Source organism: the organism of the source record quoted next, unplaced genomic scaffold, assembly GCF_019419815.1.
Source record: "Pyrus x bretschneideri cultivar Hongxiangsu unplaced genomic scaffold, Pyrus_bretschneideri_v1 Contig50, whole genome shotgun sequence".
NCBI lineage: Eukaryota > Viridiplantae > Streptophyta > Magnoliopsida > Rosales > Rosaceae > Pyrus > Pyrus x bretschneideri.
Window position 1 is genome coordinate 382,144 of NW_025999788.1, and position 17,588 is coordinate 399,731.

Consider the following 17,588-nt stretch of genomic DNA (forward strand, 5'->3'; position numbering starts at 1 on the left):
CGATGTGAAGTAATGTCTCCCATCTGAAAGTCAAAACTCTGCAAATATTTTAGTGTTAGGCACTCCCTCAATTTCCAATTAGTTTTGGGTGAAAAATCAACTTCCTTAATCTTATCTGGATGTGAAGTCCAATGACAACGCATACTCTACGTCACCAATATGTCTTTTCATGTGTTAAGCTTAAATTTAATAACGTACGGAAATGCGAATAAATGTTCCACGTCCAAAAGTTAAGAAACCTTGCAAAACTGTGTAAGGAGTATGGTTAATCCCCTGTTGCCAATTGAATTTGAGGTTAAACCTCAATCTCATCCACTAGTTTACTCTGAAAAAAAAAAAACCCCAAATTCAAATGTCATAAAACAATGGTCGTTTGGATACCTAGAAATTTTGCTATGGATTTCAATTGGTACCAAAAAAAAAAAAAAAAAAAAAAACCAACTATGATTGCAACATCAAAACTGAAAATTTATTTATGTTCTCATAAAATTACAACGGAACTTAAAACATACTTTTCTACTACAACGAAGACTTTTATTTTGTGTTGTAGCAAAACTTCATCAAACTAGACACTTAATTTCCCAGTACAACACATTTTCGAAGTAACAAAGGTTACATCAAGTTCCAACTTGCGTTTTAAGCTTGGCAATGATCCAGCTAGAAACAAAGCACTTCAGTTACCGCTCATATTCCCCATGCACACGTATTTAACCTGCAATGCAGCATTGAGAATTGCCTTAACATTACACATAGAATTATCGTTCTTAGGAGAGTATTGTATGTAGTGCCTAATTATCTCATCTACAAGTACAGGCGTGAACGGACATTTTTGCAACATTTGAATCTACTGATGCATCGGGCCATTTCGATATGTTATGTTAACTATAACAAAACGTGGTATATTCAGTAAACTTACTTCCAAATATTCATCCATCCCATACTTGGAACCTTCTCGTCCAAGACCAGACTGTTTGACACCTCCAAAGGGAGCCACCTTCATTGATTCAGATAATCTCATAAATAACACAATAATTAGAAAAGAAAACTGCTGGTGGATGCAGTTTGGGACCCACCTCTGTCGAAATTAGGCCTTCATTGACGCCAACAAGTCCATATTCAAGAGCTTCAGAGACACGCCATGAACGTTGAATGCTATTTGTAAATATGTAAGCAGCTAACCCTGTATATGCATGTAGGGAATGTGTTTACGAGCAGCAGGATACAATTTTGAGTGAAAAAGTTCACCAGTTTCTCTAGGGTCTAATGGAGGACAAGGTATCAAAATAGGAAAAGAAGCTCGAAAAAGAACCTGCATTGGTGTCATTAGCAATGCGGATAGCCTCCTCGTCAGTTTTGAAACGCAAAAGGGGTGCCACTGGCCCAAATACTTCCTCTCTGAACCAAGATACAATGTTTTTTGAGTGCACATAATCTACTAAATAACAGAAGCCAATAGTTGTTGAGCATAACCAAATAAAAATTTGCAGACCCCAAAGCACCCTTGCGATCATCTCAGCCAGAGTGACGAGTGTTAAGGTTCATTAGTTCAAATAAAAAATCCTAATAGTTTGATTATGGAACTCAAATATTGCTAACATATCATATAATTTCTCCAAGTATTTACCTTGATATTAGCATATCACTCTTGACATCCCTGAGAACTGTAGGCTCATAAAAAGTCATTCCAAGGCTATGCCTCTTGGCTCCAACGACAACTTGTGCTCCCTAAAAAGGATCAATCATTAAAGAATTCGAGTCAGTACTGTTTGAATGAAAAGTTTCCTTTATTTTATGTCCTCAACTAATTGAATAAGTAAGGCAACACAAAAAACAGTGGAATAGCAACATAACAGTAAAGAGGAAGATAAATGGCAGTCAATGTTTCATCAAACTGATCTTAGTTCCAACCAGCTTGAATGCCGCAACAAAGTCACATAGTTTTTCCAGGTCAAGGTTATATTCTTATGGTACCAACATCATAAAAGAAAATGTAGAAAACTAACCTTTGATACAGCATCTTGAACAAATGATTCGACCTGTAATGTGAATTCCCAAAGTGATATACAGAAATCCATAAAGATTGAAGGGAAGATGTCATACATCAATTCTAATGGAATACAAATTTGAAAAAGAAAAGCAAACCTTTTGTACTGCTGCTTCATTGATTAAAGGGCCCTGCAAAAAAATGAAAGCATTAGGTTAAACCATGGTTACATCGTGTTGGATCCAAGTGTAAACCCTGGAAACCAAAAGGGCGATAACGATAGAAGTTAGAACAAAATGCATGAGAGAGACTACCTGCACCACACCTTCACTGAAGCCATTCCCAACTTGCAGATTCTGGACAGCTTTCACAAAAGCATCCATAAATTTCTCATAGATACCTGAACAGATAAAAACTTACTTACAAACCAGCACTATACATTTTGAATCCTAAATTGCATGAAAATCTCAGTACGCAAGAATCAAAATCAGGACATAAACTTGAGTAAAAATCTGGATTTGTTCAGACAGGAACAAGAGCTTTTAAGCATTAAAATCAGAATCAACAGATCTAACATCACAACTACCCACTCTAGTCTGCATACAAAATCTTGTTTTTTATAAGAGCAATATATCCAAAAGGTTGGAACTCTTGGAAAACAATTTTTATTGATAAAAGAAGCCAACACATTCCGTTATTCCCAACCACCATCACATGTAATTCCCCCCCCCGTAGTGAGCATAATACTTGAAAAATAATAAAGGATATAAAAGTTGCAAACTACAAAAATAATGGTGTTTAAATAACTAGGGAGTAGGGAGCACGTTTTGTAACATGGACTTTCAAGAATTAGCTGGCCTCACTATCACAATCTCATACATGCCATTTGAAAGCAGTTGCTGCTTAATGGAAAAACAGACACCTGAACTTCCAATGTTTATAGAAGCATACGCCAATGATTAGTCTCAGAATCTATACATGAGGGAGCATTCACTCAATTAGAAAAGTAATACAAACTGAACAGCAGTATGATTTCAAAAAGCATAAAGTTTGTAACTTATTAGTTAAATGTGTTCCGATCCCTACCTTCTTGTACGATAATTCTATTTGCACAAACACATGTCTGTCCACTATTACGGAACTTTGCTGCAAGCTACAAAACAAATCGTGGGTGATGGTTCAGCTGATGAATGTAAAAAGGAAGTACTTTCAAACAAACAAAAAAAAGGTACAAGGTACCAACAGCACAAATAGAATATAGCTGTAGCTAACTTTGTCAACCGGAAATGGGAACATATTTCCTGCTAGTACATAGCTAGACAAACTTGAAACTACAACATTCACTCGACACTTCCTATTCAGGAAAACATTACTGTGCACGATTGATGCTTTAATTCTTCGGAATCAACAACCAAATAGAAACCAAACAATCAGGTTGGATGCATATATTACTTCCATGTTGAGTAAGTAACTAATGAATGCAAATGTTAGCTGATAAAATGTTACCCTATCGCAGATTGAGAAGTTTAGGTCCTAGTTGGACTTGGAGAAAGCCTCCTCCACGAAGTAGTCAAAGAAAAGTAATTGAATGGGAAATAATTAAAATAGGTACAAAAGTGAAATAAATCAACATAGATACAATATGGAAACAACACGATTAAAATGCATTTAGACAGTTTTACTTACAGCTCCTTTCACAGCCACATCCAGGTCGGCATCATCAAAGACTATGCAAGGTGCATTGCCACCAAGTTCAAGAGATACCTAAAATAATCAACAAATAAAAGCAATTTACCACATGATTCCTCAACTGCTCGGACCATCAACTTTCCAAAACTCTATATCCAATAACCTAAATCTTTACCTTTTTAACAGTCCCAGCTGCACCGGCCATCAACTTCTTTCCAACTGTTGTTGAGCCTGTAAACGTGATCTTTCTTACCTAGATAAGTTGTATGATACAAGAATGGTTAATGTTTTATAGTTTCTAAAGCCATACACCTCCACAGGAAAAATGCATTATTGTGTCACTTGAGAAAGGACTGGCTTATGTATAAACTATACACCTGTGGGCTTGCAAGTAAAGCATCCCCAATTTCAGAAGCACTTCCCATAACCACATTCACCACACCCTATATAACAAAGGGTAAACACTATTAGAAACAGAAGAGTCAGTAAAAGTCAACTGCGATGACTGATGAGTGATGACTGAAGCAAAGTTTGGGAAGCCAATATGTTCCTTAGAGAAGATGTAAAATCAACACGAAGCTACAACAGATGTTTCATAGAACATGGTCATGCATCAAGAATTTTCATTCTAAAAATAAAAATTGTCAATACTCAACACTGAGATGAAGAATAGTAAAAAGCCATCGATGATTGAATCTCCAAATGGATATTTGGTCTCAACTGTTCTTTTCTTTGGAAGAGTGAAGATGGAAAACATATTTTGTGGCCATGATGGGAAAAGTCTACCAAAATCAACCATTCATAAAACCATAATTGTTAAAACATAAATACCTACAGCTTTATAAATACTACTAACCAAGAAATTAAGACATTCATTTCCAGCACTTAAGTGAAAAAAATGTACATTAACCTTAATATGAAGTGTATACATGTGTGTGTGTGTGTACATGTAAGAAACATTACCGGTGGTATTCCAGCTTGAAGGGCAAGCTCAGCTGCTGCTAAAGCTGTGAGGGGAGTAAACTCAGAGGGTTTTATGACTACTGTGCAGCCACATGCAAGAGCAGGACCAACCTTAAACAAAGTGGGGAGTGGAATATGAGATTTTGTGAATGATAGTCATGCACTAAATGATTGGAATGCTTTCCCTCAATGAAATCTGCACAATTCAGTAATACTAAAATACCTTGCGGGTAATCATAGCCAATGGGAAGTTCCAGGGAGTAACTGCACCAACAACACCTATAGGCTGCAAATTAAAATTTAATAAGAGGTCAACAAATTAACATAAAACTAAATACAGCCCCCTGCCTTCCACCAAAAAAGAAGGCCAAACATCTTTCTGTTGGTCTATTATACGGTAAGCATATAATAGCAATCTTCAAAACCCTGAAGTTGTTCATTGGACGGGTTTTGAAGAGTTTTTTGTTGATGTACTTATATGATTGAACAGCAAGTTTAACATAAACAGAAATGTATCTTTTGTGTCTTTCCTTGTCTAAAGAATTTTTCAGCAAACAAATAAAAAATATTCCTAATATTTGGTTATTGGATGAACTAGTTCTAATTCAGAGTAAATATAGGACATCAGAACATCAAAGATGCATCACCTGCTTCAAAACAAACAGTCGCCGATCAGCAAGAGTAGCTGGAATTATATCACCATATACACGTTTTGCCTCCTCAGCATAGAACTCAATAAATGCAGCCCCGTAGTTCACCTGCAATATCAATCTGTGTGACATGTCGATGACGATGAATGAAAATGCAATGCATTCAAAGCTAAAGCTGATTGCTTAAATTCCTTAAACAAAACTCTGAAGTAAGATACCTCACCAATCGCTTCTTTTAGAGGTTTCCCTTGCTCCAAGGTAATGAGTTGCCCAAGCTCTTCTTTGTGGGAAATTAGTAGATCATACCTTGAAGGAAGGGAAGGAATATGAATATCAAGATTCAAGATCAAATGATAGTTCTACAACAAACAGATATAGAATCACAGAACAGCAATTATACCATTTCCTCAGATATTTGCTCCTTTCAGAAGCAGTGAGCTTGCTCCAAGCTACATGAAGAAAGTTTAGATATTTAAATTAATAAAAGAATATTTTACAACCTCAAGCTATGTTAAATATGACGCCCTCCATATTTACAAAGTGATGAATACATAAGCACCGTTAACTCAGTTTAAAGAAGTATGCTAAATGCAGAAGATAAATGTCTTCAAGCGTCTAATGTAATCACAAATTCACTACATGGATCAGTTCCCATACAACTAAATGCACCATAGGCTGAAGATATTGCATCATTTGTCTCCTTTTGACCCATGCATGGAACAGTTGTTATAAATTCGCCGGTTGCTGGATTGTGAACCTGCATGATAGGAAATAGATGGATATTTTAAGGATCAGAACCAGTCATCCAAAGGGGCAAATAAAGAGATCTTTTGTACATACCTTTATAATGTTCCCATCATATGCATCAGACCATTTCTCCCCAATAAGGCCTTGGCTACGCAAAAGACCAGCACCATTAAGCTGAGAGACAAAGCTTTTCATGTCCATGCTAATCTGACACATCCAAATCCGGCATTCAAACTTTGATATATATACACACAAAAGAATACAACTTCAAGATAGACAATTCTAAAAATAAATTGTAGACAACAAAATCAGATCATGTTACAACTTCTTGACTATAACGAAGAATAATCCAAACATAATCAAACAGTACTACTAGAGTGGGAAGAAGAAGAAATATCCTCATATCAAGAAACACATAATAATCTTGTATGTATTAAAAAAATAAAAGACGACCCTTAATTTTGTAGGATGGCGAAGGAAAAAAATAGATATTAATCCACAGTGTAAGCATGAAAACACTTGACATCCTCCTGCAAGTCTGAGAACACATTCAAAATGCATAGAACGTAACCAAAGTATATCAGCATTTAGTGGTTCCAATAAAAATTGGAATGCTCCTTCTGTTAAAGGAAAGTATATTTGGTTAAACATGATTGTAGGGAATGTAAATAGTCAATGATCTGGTTAAATCTATCTTAGGACCAGATTGCAATCAACTTGTAATTAGAGATTTATTTCCTAGAATAGGCTGCATCTGATTGTATAAAGCTTGTATCCTTGTATGAATGAACTATGAGAGAATAAACTATTCAGTGAACAATTCAAATTTAATATGGCATCAGAGCACCGATCCTGGTGACTCTAGGCGTCCATTCCACTTCCGCTACAAACAAAACCCAAATTTTTTCCAGCATACACAACCAACATGGGCGATGAAAAATCAGCCGAGATGGTGCCACATGCATCCGACCCCCTCATCCTACACCACTCAGATTCACCCAGTCTCGTCTTGGTTTCACAACTCCTCGACGGACACAACTACGGACAATGGAGTCGATCTATGCGCATCGCCCTCAATGCCAAGAACAAACTTGGATTCATTGATGGATCCATCAAGTGCCCTACAACTACGGACTCCAAATTTTCAACTTGGCAGCGATGCAACGACATGGTGTTGTCATGGATTTGGCAGTCTGTGCAAAGCAACATTGCACGCAGCGTACTCTACTGCAAAACTGCATCCGCAGCATGGAAGGATCTCGAGGATCGATTCTCACAAGGAAACGATTCCAGGATCTACCAAATTCGACAAGAAATCGTCGAACACCGACAAGGACAACTATCTGTTTCAGACTATTACACCCAGTTAAAGGCTCTCTGGGATGAATTGGCTTCGTATTATGATCCAATTGCTTGTGATTGTGAGGGATCCAAGACTCGTGTAGAAAGGGAAGAAAAAGAGAAAGTCATGCAATTTTTAATGGGTTTGAACGAGACTTACTCAACCATACGCGGCTCCATCTTAATGATGAATCCGCTCCCTGATACTCGACGTGTCCACGGGTTGGTTCTGCAACACGAACGCCAAATGGATGTGGCAAATCATCGTGAACCTGGTGCGCATGCAATGCAAACACATCGGTCCACCACGCCGAAGGGATGGTCTGCACCTGGGAGTTCCAATACCCGCAAATCGTCAAAATGTAGCTACTGTGATGGCTCGCATTCCGTCGAGCGCTGCTATTTCCTCATTGGGTTTCCTGAAGGTCATAAATGGCATGGGAAACAGGTGCTGCCCAGAAACAAACGCCCCAATCCAACAGCCCACAATGTCGAAGCGTCCCAGTCACCGGCCATTCATACCGACGCACCCAAGGCTCCATCCTTCAATGGGCCAACATTCACAACTGAAGAGTACCATCAACTTCTTGCCTTGCTTCGATCTGGAACTGGTAAAACTCCTCCACTTGCGAATGCAACAGGTATTATCACACCCACATGTAATATGACGGAACATGACTTGCATTCAAATCTTTACTGGATTATAGATAGCGGGGCCTCTGATCACATATCACATTCACCCTTAACACATAATCAGATTGATGCTAAGAATGATTTTGTGGGATTACCAAATGGGGGCACGGCAGACATTAAGAGTATTGGTTCCGTACAGCTATCACATGAGTTATTACTTGATGGAGTTCTTCATGTTCCAAAATTTCGTGTCAATTTATTGTCTGTGGGTAAACTCACACGGGCTCTCCATTGTATCGTAATATTTTTCCCGGATTTTTGTGTCATACAGGACATGGATACGAAGAGGACGATTGGCCTGGGCAAGCAATTTAATGGGCTCTATTATCTTACGCCAAGTCAAAATCCCCATCTTACCAACCATGTTAGCTGCACCACCAGTCTCTGGCATCAACGCTTGGGTCACCCCTCTACACATCCTTTACATTTTTTGTCAACAACAATCCCGGAGATTATGTTCGATTCCAAACATGTTTGTGAAGTTTGTCCTTTGGCCAAACAAACTCGATTGTCTTTTAATTCTAGTTCAATTCAATCCACTGCACCCTTTGACTTAATTCATTGTGACATTTGGGGGCCTCATAAAGTTCCCACATATTCCGGGACACGTTATTTTCTCACCATCGTGGATGATTTTTCTCGTTTTACATGGGTGCACCTTATGCGTTTTAAATCCGATACACAAACACTATTGAAATCATTCTTCTTTTGGGTCAAGACTCAATTCCACAAAAACATCAAAATCCTACGCGCTGACAATGGTGGAGAGTTTCTCTCCATGCGCACCTTCTTAGACACCTATGGCACTATTTTTCAGCATTCATGCGTTCACACCCCTCAACAAAATGGGGTTGTTGAACGTAAACATCGCCATCTTTTGAACATTGGGCGTGCACTTCGGTTCCAAGCCAATTTACCACTAAAATTTTGGGGAGATAGTGTTCAAACCGCATGCTATCTTATCAATCGCATTCCCACACCCTTATTACTCCATAAATCTCCCTACGAACTTTTACATGGTCACTTGCCAAATTACTCTCACCTTCGCGTCTTCGGTTGTCTTTGTTATGTCACCAACCTTCACCCCAAACACAAGTTTGACCCTCGTGCTCGCCGTTGTCTTTTCCTTGGATATCCCCTTGGTCAAAAAGGTTATCGGGTTTATGACCTCGACACGCATCAAATATCTACTTCCCGCGATGTCCACTTCCATGAAACCATTTTTCCTTTTTCCCACTCACCACCTGAACATGAGGCTGACTCCCTTGTTCTTCCCATTATCTCTTCGGACTCGTCACCCTCTTTACCCAGTCCACTCACTCTCGGCCCACTTCCTCCTAGTCCACATCCCGATATCTTGGCCCACCCCACTCCCCAACATCCCACTTTCCCCGCTCCAGTTTCCCAAGATCCCACACCTTCCTCATCTCTACCCGACACCGTCCCCACCTTATCCCCCCCTGTCCCCCCACCTGCACCATCTCCACACCCCCCCATTCGACACTCCTCCCGGCTGACACGACCCCCTGCGTATCTCAACGATTACGTGGCCCATCATGCTGGTTTGCTTGCACCTGCCATCGCCTCTTCCTCCGTGTCCAGCACCTGCCATCCCTTCCACCGGTATGTCTCTTATGCCTCCTTATCTCCTGCTCATCAGACATTCATTCATAATGTTTCTTCTCATATGGAACCCACATCCTATGAACAAGCTCGCCATGACCCTCATTGGATCGCTGCCATGCACACTGAACTCCGAGCTCTCGAAGAAAATCAGACATGGAGCATGGTTTCCCTGCCTGCCGGTCATCGTGCCATTGGATGCAAGTGGGTTTTCAAAATAAAATACAATTCAGATGGTACAGTTGAGCGGTACAAAGCCCGGCTCGTTGCCAAGGGCTTTACTCAACGCGAAGGCATCGATTATAAAGAAACTTTTGCCCCTGTTGCTAAGCTGATCACTGTGCGATGCTTATTGACTGTTGCTGCTGTCCGTCAGTGGCCCTTACATCAGATGGATGTACAGAATGCTTTCCTTCACGGTGAACTTCACGAAGAAGTGTATATGATTCCTCCACCTGGTTATCGTCGACAGGGGGAGCGCGTTGTATGTCGACTTCACAAATCTTTGTATGGACTTAAGCAAGCATCCCGCAGTTGGTTTCAGAAATTTTCCTCAGCCATCCACGACATTGGATTCACACAATCTCGGGCGGATTATTCCTTGTTTACCAAGGTCTCTGGCAGCTCCATTACCATTGTTTTATTATATGTTGATGACATGGTTATTACAGGAAATAATGATGGAGCAATCAATGATCTCAAGCAATTCCTTAGCCGCTGCTTCCGAATTAAAGACCTTGGACCCCTAAAGTACTTTCTCGGAGTTGAAGTTGCACGGTCTAAAGCTGGAATTACCATCAGTCAACGCAAGTACACACTTGACATACTGGAAGAGGCGGGTTTACTTGGTGCGAAGCCATCCAAGGTGCCAATGGAACCTGATTTAGTGCTACTACCCACTGGTGGTGACCCTCTCAAAGATCCTACGCAATACCGACGAATGATTGGGAAATTAATATACTTGACAATTACAAGGCCAGAGATCACATATGCCGTCAACACCTTGAGTCAATTCATGCAGGAACCTAGACGACATCACCTTGACGCAGCACATAGACTTCTTCGATACCTTAAAAATGCTCCTGGACAAGGTTTGCTATTTCCTTCTCAAAGTAAGCTGAGCTTGATTGGCTATTGTGATGCGGATTGGGCACGGTGTCCGACTACTCGCCGTTCAGTTACAGGTTATTGCATTTTTCTGGGTGACTCACTCATATCCTGGAAGAGCAAGAAACAGGTCACGGTAGCACGATCATCTGCCGAAGCAGAATACCGTTCCATGGCTGCAGCAACTTGTGAACTCACGTGGTTGAGATACTTATTGAAGGATTTGCAAATAGCCCATCCTAGTCCGGCGAAGCTGTTTTGTGATAATCAAGCTGCGTTACACATTGCAGTGAATCCTGTGTTTCACGAACGCACCAAACATATTGAGCTTGATTGTCACACCATTCGTGAAAGGATTCAAAGAGGAGAAATCAAGACAGCCTATGTGCACACTGGGGAACAAGTGGCTGACATGTTTACTAAGCCACTGCGAACACCTGTTTTCCATTTGCTTCTCCGCAAGTTAGGCGTTCTTGACATCCACGCTCCAACTTGAGGGGGAGTGTTAAAGGAAAGTATATTTGGTTAAACATGATTGTAGGGAATGTAAATAGTCAATGATCTGGTTAAATCTATCTTAGGACCAGATTGCAATCAACTTGTAATTAGAGATTTATTTCCTAGAATAGGCTGCATCTGATTGTATAAAGCTTGTATCCTTGTATGAATGAACTATGAGAGAATAAACTATTCAGTGAACAATTCAAATTTAATACCTTCAACATCCCAAACCTTAGCAACATCCCATTTTCAATCCAATCCATCATCACGGAGACCCATCTCGATCATATAACAAAGCAATCGAATGGGGATACAGCAAAGCTAGAAACTTTAAAACGAAAAACCCAGAAATTTACATAAAGCAACAATATTTCGCATAGAACATTGAGGCAATTGCCAACCTGATCAACCTCAATCAAATTGATAGTCAATATCCAAAACCAAACTCAAATTTAATCAAACCCAAAATATACACATCCATGATCATACAATGCAAGCAGAGGGAGAGAGTCACTTACTAGTGCTGCTCACAGTTAAGAGCGTGAGGGTGTTGCAACTGTTGGGCAACATAAATACACAGAGAGAGAGAGATGACAAACAGGTGGTGGGTTACCTGGCGAGAGAGAAGAGGAGTTGGGGCGTGCATGGAAGGCAAATGTGAGAGGAGCCTGAAGGATCGAGCTGCCATGCGTGACGCTCTGAAGGTCATGTCAGATTTAAATTTCTGTCTTTTTACTCCTTTTCTGCTGCTTCTATGAACCTCACCGCTCTGGTTTTTTTCGACTGCTGAAGCTCAGTGCTCTCACTGAAACTCGCGCTGCCTTCGTGACTGCAATTTTGACAATTGTGGCACCCTCTCTGGAGAGGCCTTTTTGTTTTGGAGTGTCAGCATTTTGGGGTGTTTGGCAACGACCCTATTCATTTTCTGGATTGAGGTTTGTAGGTAATATAAAGCTCCAGAATTACTTAATAGAACTTAACAAGCACGAATTACTAGATTTCAGACTATTTAAGGAATTCCTATAACAACCAAGATTGTCATGTCACTTTTCACATATAACGCACTGTTTTCCAACGGCAATTTCCACCATCATAACAAATAGTTGATTCAATGAATAAAAAATACACATTATTAGCATTTAACTACGTTAATCAACTATTATGATCAAACATCACCTCACTAAGTTTAACAAGCCAACTCCATAATGTTTGTCATAGTTCTCTACTTGAAATCCAAATATCCAGCATTGTAACCTAAAGTCACAACACTAGAGTAAACTTAAAAAAATTCTATGCTTGAGAATCTAGGATTCTGGACCAACTCAACGGAACCGAATAGGAAAAGGGATTTCGGACCACTCAATAAAATTCAACGAAGATAAGGCTCCCCAATGCGGATTACCCAGGTAAAACCACAGGTTTCCATCCTATGGTCTCTCAATGCGGATTAACCAAGCGGAGTCAACTCTAGAATGCGCATGGTCCCCCAATGAGTATTAATCAGCAAAACTATATGCATGCATCCAATAGTATGGTTCCCTGATGCGGATTAACTAGGTGAAAGAGATATAATGTAATCAAGTAGGCAGTGACCCATCAATGCAGATTAATCAGACAGAATCATCTATATATATAATGTCATCAAGTAGGTAGTGACTTCTCCAAGTCACCCCTAGAGTGCGTTTAGTCCCCCTGTGATTAAGTAGGCAGAGGCCCCTTAATGCAGATTAATCAGCAAAGTCACACGTAGAGTGCGTACGGCCCCTAATGCAGATTAAACAAGCAGGATTATAGACATGTCTCCAATATTGTGGTTCCCCAATGCGGATGAACTAGGCGGAACCACCCATAGAAATAATGTAACCAGTTAGGTAGTGACCTCCCACTACCAATTAACCAGGCGGAGTCACTTCTATAATGCGGAGTAACCAGGCGGAACCATAGGCATACACATAACAATATGGTCCCCAAATGCAGATTATCCATGTACCACATTGCTACAAGGTCCAGTCACATCATCATATATCATACAACATGCGTCATACATTCTACATCCGACTTCAACAATATGATTTACATTGTGAGTACATACATGATCAATTACACATGACAACCAAATATCTAGTCACACATATACAAAAGTTCTACTTGATAATTCTAATATGATCTCCAACTCATATCCTTACTAGCAATCACATTTATCATTTATCTTACCTAAAAATCCAATACACACGTGAATCTCGCTAAGGATCCACCTGTATGCAAACTGAGATGCACATCCCCAAGATGGCCCACTGACCGAAGTAGGCCACTAAGCTTTATCTGGCCCCTAGTAATACTAATTTACGCATTTAAGAATGATTCAGAGCAATGTTAACCAAAAGTCAACCCTCGATCAACTTGGTCAACGGTAGAGTCAACAACTCTATATAAATCAATATGGAAGATCCGCACATCAGATTTTCGATCAGTAAATTCCTAAGAGCCTCACATTAATCACACAACAACATATTATAATTTCTCGACAATCCAACAATTAAATCTTTGCCTAGCACAAGGGTCGAATGGCAGATATTCACGAAACTAGGCTCAAACAATGAAATCACATCAAACAAATATCAAATATGGATTCAGAGAATCGCAATTAGCTTAGAAAAATAAGGTCCGATCTTTGGTCATATGTTGCTGCATGCAGCAACCAGCGGTGCCACCTTGCTGTAATTTTCGACAATCACCAAAATGGCTCAAAATTCAACATGAGGTAATTTACAACGCTGGGAGTACAATTCAATGTAGTAGATCGCCAGAAAAAAGTGGCATGCCCATGCCACCCTTGCTACACCAACGGGCAATCAGGACCCATGGATGAGAGCTATCAACCGATCGTGGCGGTTGGTATTTAGTTGGACGGAAATGGTGGTTTCGCCATGGAAGAGCTCAGGAGATGTCAAGCTCCAACCACCAGAAATGGAGACCAAATTGATGGGTATGGTCTTACATTGTTCATTTAAAATAATTTTTGCAAGGCTATAATTATAGACAATGCTATATTTAGCTCTTTCTATTGAAGATGATCTAAAGACCTTAGAAGTAAAGTTTGAGCCTAAATTTAAAATATTAATATCTTAACTTTATCTAATCTTGTGGGGCTCGAATTTTATTTTCAAATTCTTTACGAAACAATCATTTTAAATAAAATATATTGTGGAATCCAATTTGCTAACTTGAAGAAGTAGAAACTAACCTTATATATTGGGTTGCTACCTCCGTTGGAGTAGCTTTTTTCTTATGCGGCATAACAAATCTAACTTTGTTACTCAAATACAATCTCTTTGAGACGCTATGTATCATTTAAATATTATAATTATGTGTATAATTGAGACAATGGCATTTTTTGGGACAATAGTTATGTGTATCATTTAAATATTCATGTGTTAGTAAATATAAAAAGAAATTAAATTCAATGCTCATTCCAAATATATATGTGCATTCTTTTATAACCAAAACTGACACACCCCAACCCGGAATGTCCACTAGAACTCTGAATCGAGTTGTGTTGGCCGACACCTAGAAGGTGACGAAGCCATGAAGTGTAGTTGTGTGGAAGATGTGAATAAATTTAAACCTAAAAGTGCCTAAACATAAGAGTGCGCTGGTGGAGTGGGATTGAACCCATCTCACATGTGACGTCAGAGCATAAGTAAAGTATAGTATAATAGGGTGAGAATTATACCATCGAAGGTATTCGTCTGCACCAAGATTTGCCAATATTCCTTGTCGGCATAAAAGCTCTGCTACTAGAACCTAGAGGCGTGAAAAACAGAAGGGTGAGTGGGCAAAAACAAAGCTTTAGAAAACACATTTCTCTTTTCTGAAAGTACTAACCCCTCATTGTAAAACCCATATAATTTTCAGAAAATACTACTACGTAGGTATGAAAACCAATGCATAAGAGCAGCGAAAACTGAAGTATGCCATGTCATAATATCTCAGCAATAATAAATGTAAGCTAGGTGTGAAACCAATATAAAATAGTATGCCAGTCGGAGTTACCTAACATGACCTGTACGATTGGACTTGTAGCTCATCAATCTAGGCTAGCACACGAGTCGGAGTCACCTAGAGTGACCTATACAACAAGCTGGGTATAAATATGTACGCTTAAGTGCTATGATCACATGAAGGCTGTGCAATAATTCGCGGGTCACCTACAAGTCGGAACCACCTATTATGGTCTGTATGATAGGCTGACACTAGACTTGGATCCAAGGTGAGTGTGCAATGTGGGAGGTGAACAATCACGTGAGGGCTAGCCCTAGCCCCGAGCAGGAGCACTAATACCGGGGTGCAACCATGATGAGCTCTAAATAAATGTGTGCATACCAATGCCATACAACCCATTCAATCACATAATACTCACTTGAAGCTTACATAAGTCTCCGTAGCATTACACAATACAATTCACAAGTGTAACAATGCAATATTTAAAATGTAACTTATTTACGACATGGCAAGCAAATCATAGTTCCATATAAAAACGTTTCTGGAAATTGTATATATATATAAAGCAAATGCCCACTCACAGAACATGATGTCGGGTCGAACCTGCCTCGCGGGCTTCGAAGATCCTTGCAATGCGTTTCACCCTTAGGAGGCCCAATGGAGATCGGGGTTGGTCGAAAAAATGGCTGGAAAGAGGCCAAACGACCATGGATGGGAAATTTCCGGAATGAACAGTGACCTTCCATTGTGTTTTCCAAGCTCCTACACCACTAAAACCACCCAAAAACTTACCAATCATAAACCTAGTCACGATCTACAATGATAGGGACCAATTTCGAGGCTTCCCTTGGTCGAAAATGGTCAAAATTCATCGAAGAATAGTGATACATAGTGATGGTACTGTGCAGTATATTATAATACAAGTGAATTTAAAAAAAAAAAAAAAACTATATAGTTGAATGTATTACATTTATTGTTTACTTATATTAAAACATGTGGTATCACCATGTCTTCATTTTATATTTTAATATAAAAATAGCGTGTACCATTTTGACAATGATGGCGGCCATGTTTGACCAGCTTTGTCAATATTAAGTGGTTGCTAATTCAATTAGAATAATACTTGAATTCTTGGTGTGTATAAATATGATTTCTTGAATCAAACATGTACAATAGTTATAATATTATATGGTTTTAAATAGTTTTTATGTGCAAGGAATTCTAACAATAAATATAATTATCAGAATATATTTCAACAATACGGAGATAATTTCGGTTTAATTAATTATATTTTAACAGGATAGGCTCATTTTCTTATTTGCAAATAATGTATTTTTATTGTATAAATTTTTGAAACTGGAACCGTTCAATGTCTTTCTCTTAATTTAAAGATCAATCCTATAAAAAATCATTTGAATCAATGATCATTTAATATTCAAATGTATCAAATAAATGAACGATACATCGTTAGCTAAATTTCTGATAGGTTGAGACTCATTCAGTGCTTATGTCTTGGGGCTAGGCTTCCGAGTTCCTTCATTAACTTCACGTTGGCATATGTTGATCAATGGTCATCATCTGCACCAATCCATGCATGATGGATGCAGCAATGAACAATGATCCATGATGAAGAACTGGATCAATTGATCTCAAAAACTGGATTGGAACACGATCTATAGGTTACCTTCTACTTATGCGACTTTGTTTTTTAATTTTACATGAAATTGTCACCCAAAACTACTCGTTCCACATGCTACTTTTCTAAGGTCACAAGAAATAAAAAAGAAGACTAAAAAAAAGAAAAAAAAAACCCCCATCTCCAATCATTTTCTTCACTTGTTTTTAGTTTTATTCTATTTAGGTTACCATATATACATACATATATTTGTAAAAAGTTCAATACTTAATTGTGAATAGTAACTTTGGGGGTGTCATAGTTTATTGTGATATAACACTTTAGAGATTGAATAACATCATTTAAGATCCCATTTAATGGGCTGGATAAGACAGTTTGTGATCACTTAAAATACACTTAGTCCATATAAAAAAAATTAAAATAGACTTAGTCCAGTTCATTATTTGTTGTGTCAAATGTGAGATGAACATGACTGGACATGATAGGTTATAAATCTACAATAGAATGAGTTATCTAACCTATCCTTATACATAAGTTAGAAGTCTTATCGTACACGTTCTTGCTAATCTAATTCCATTCATAAGGTTCAATCTTGTCCAACCCACCAAATGGGCCGCAAAATCTTAGGTGGCTAGCACATTCATTTCACTTT

At 38.9% G+C, this 17,588-nt stretch overlaps 1 protein-coding gene across 1 annotated transcript; it reads right to left on the reverse strand.

Moving 5' to 3' along the window:
* Positions 1-447: 447 nt before the first annotated feature.
* LOC103953316 (succinate-semialdehyde dehydrogenase, mitochondrial-like) lies at positions 448-12,070 on the reverse strand. Its single transcript, XM_009365058.3, has 20 exons — positions 11,912-12,070; positions 6,127-6,240; positions 5,944-6,043; positions 5,687-5,735; positions 5,505-5,592; positions 5,284-5,394; positions 4,860-4,922; positions 4,637-4,747; positions 4,051-4,116; positions 3,849-3,926; positions 3,671-3,748; positions 3,071-3,137; positions 2,299-2,384; positions 2,143-2,175; positions 2,004-2,036; positions 1,625-1,725; positions 1,310-1,395; positions 1,074-1,180; positions 917-994; positions 448-712 (listed from the first exon to the last, which is right to left on the reverse strand). Exons 1-20 carry the CDS (start codon positions 12,005-12,007, stop codon positions 674-676), a joined length of 1,584 nt encoding a protein of 527 aa, XP_009363333.2. The 5' UTR covers positions 12,008-12,070; the 3' UTR covers positions 448-673.
* Positions 12,071-17,588: the final 5,518 nt, after the last annotated feature.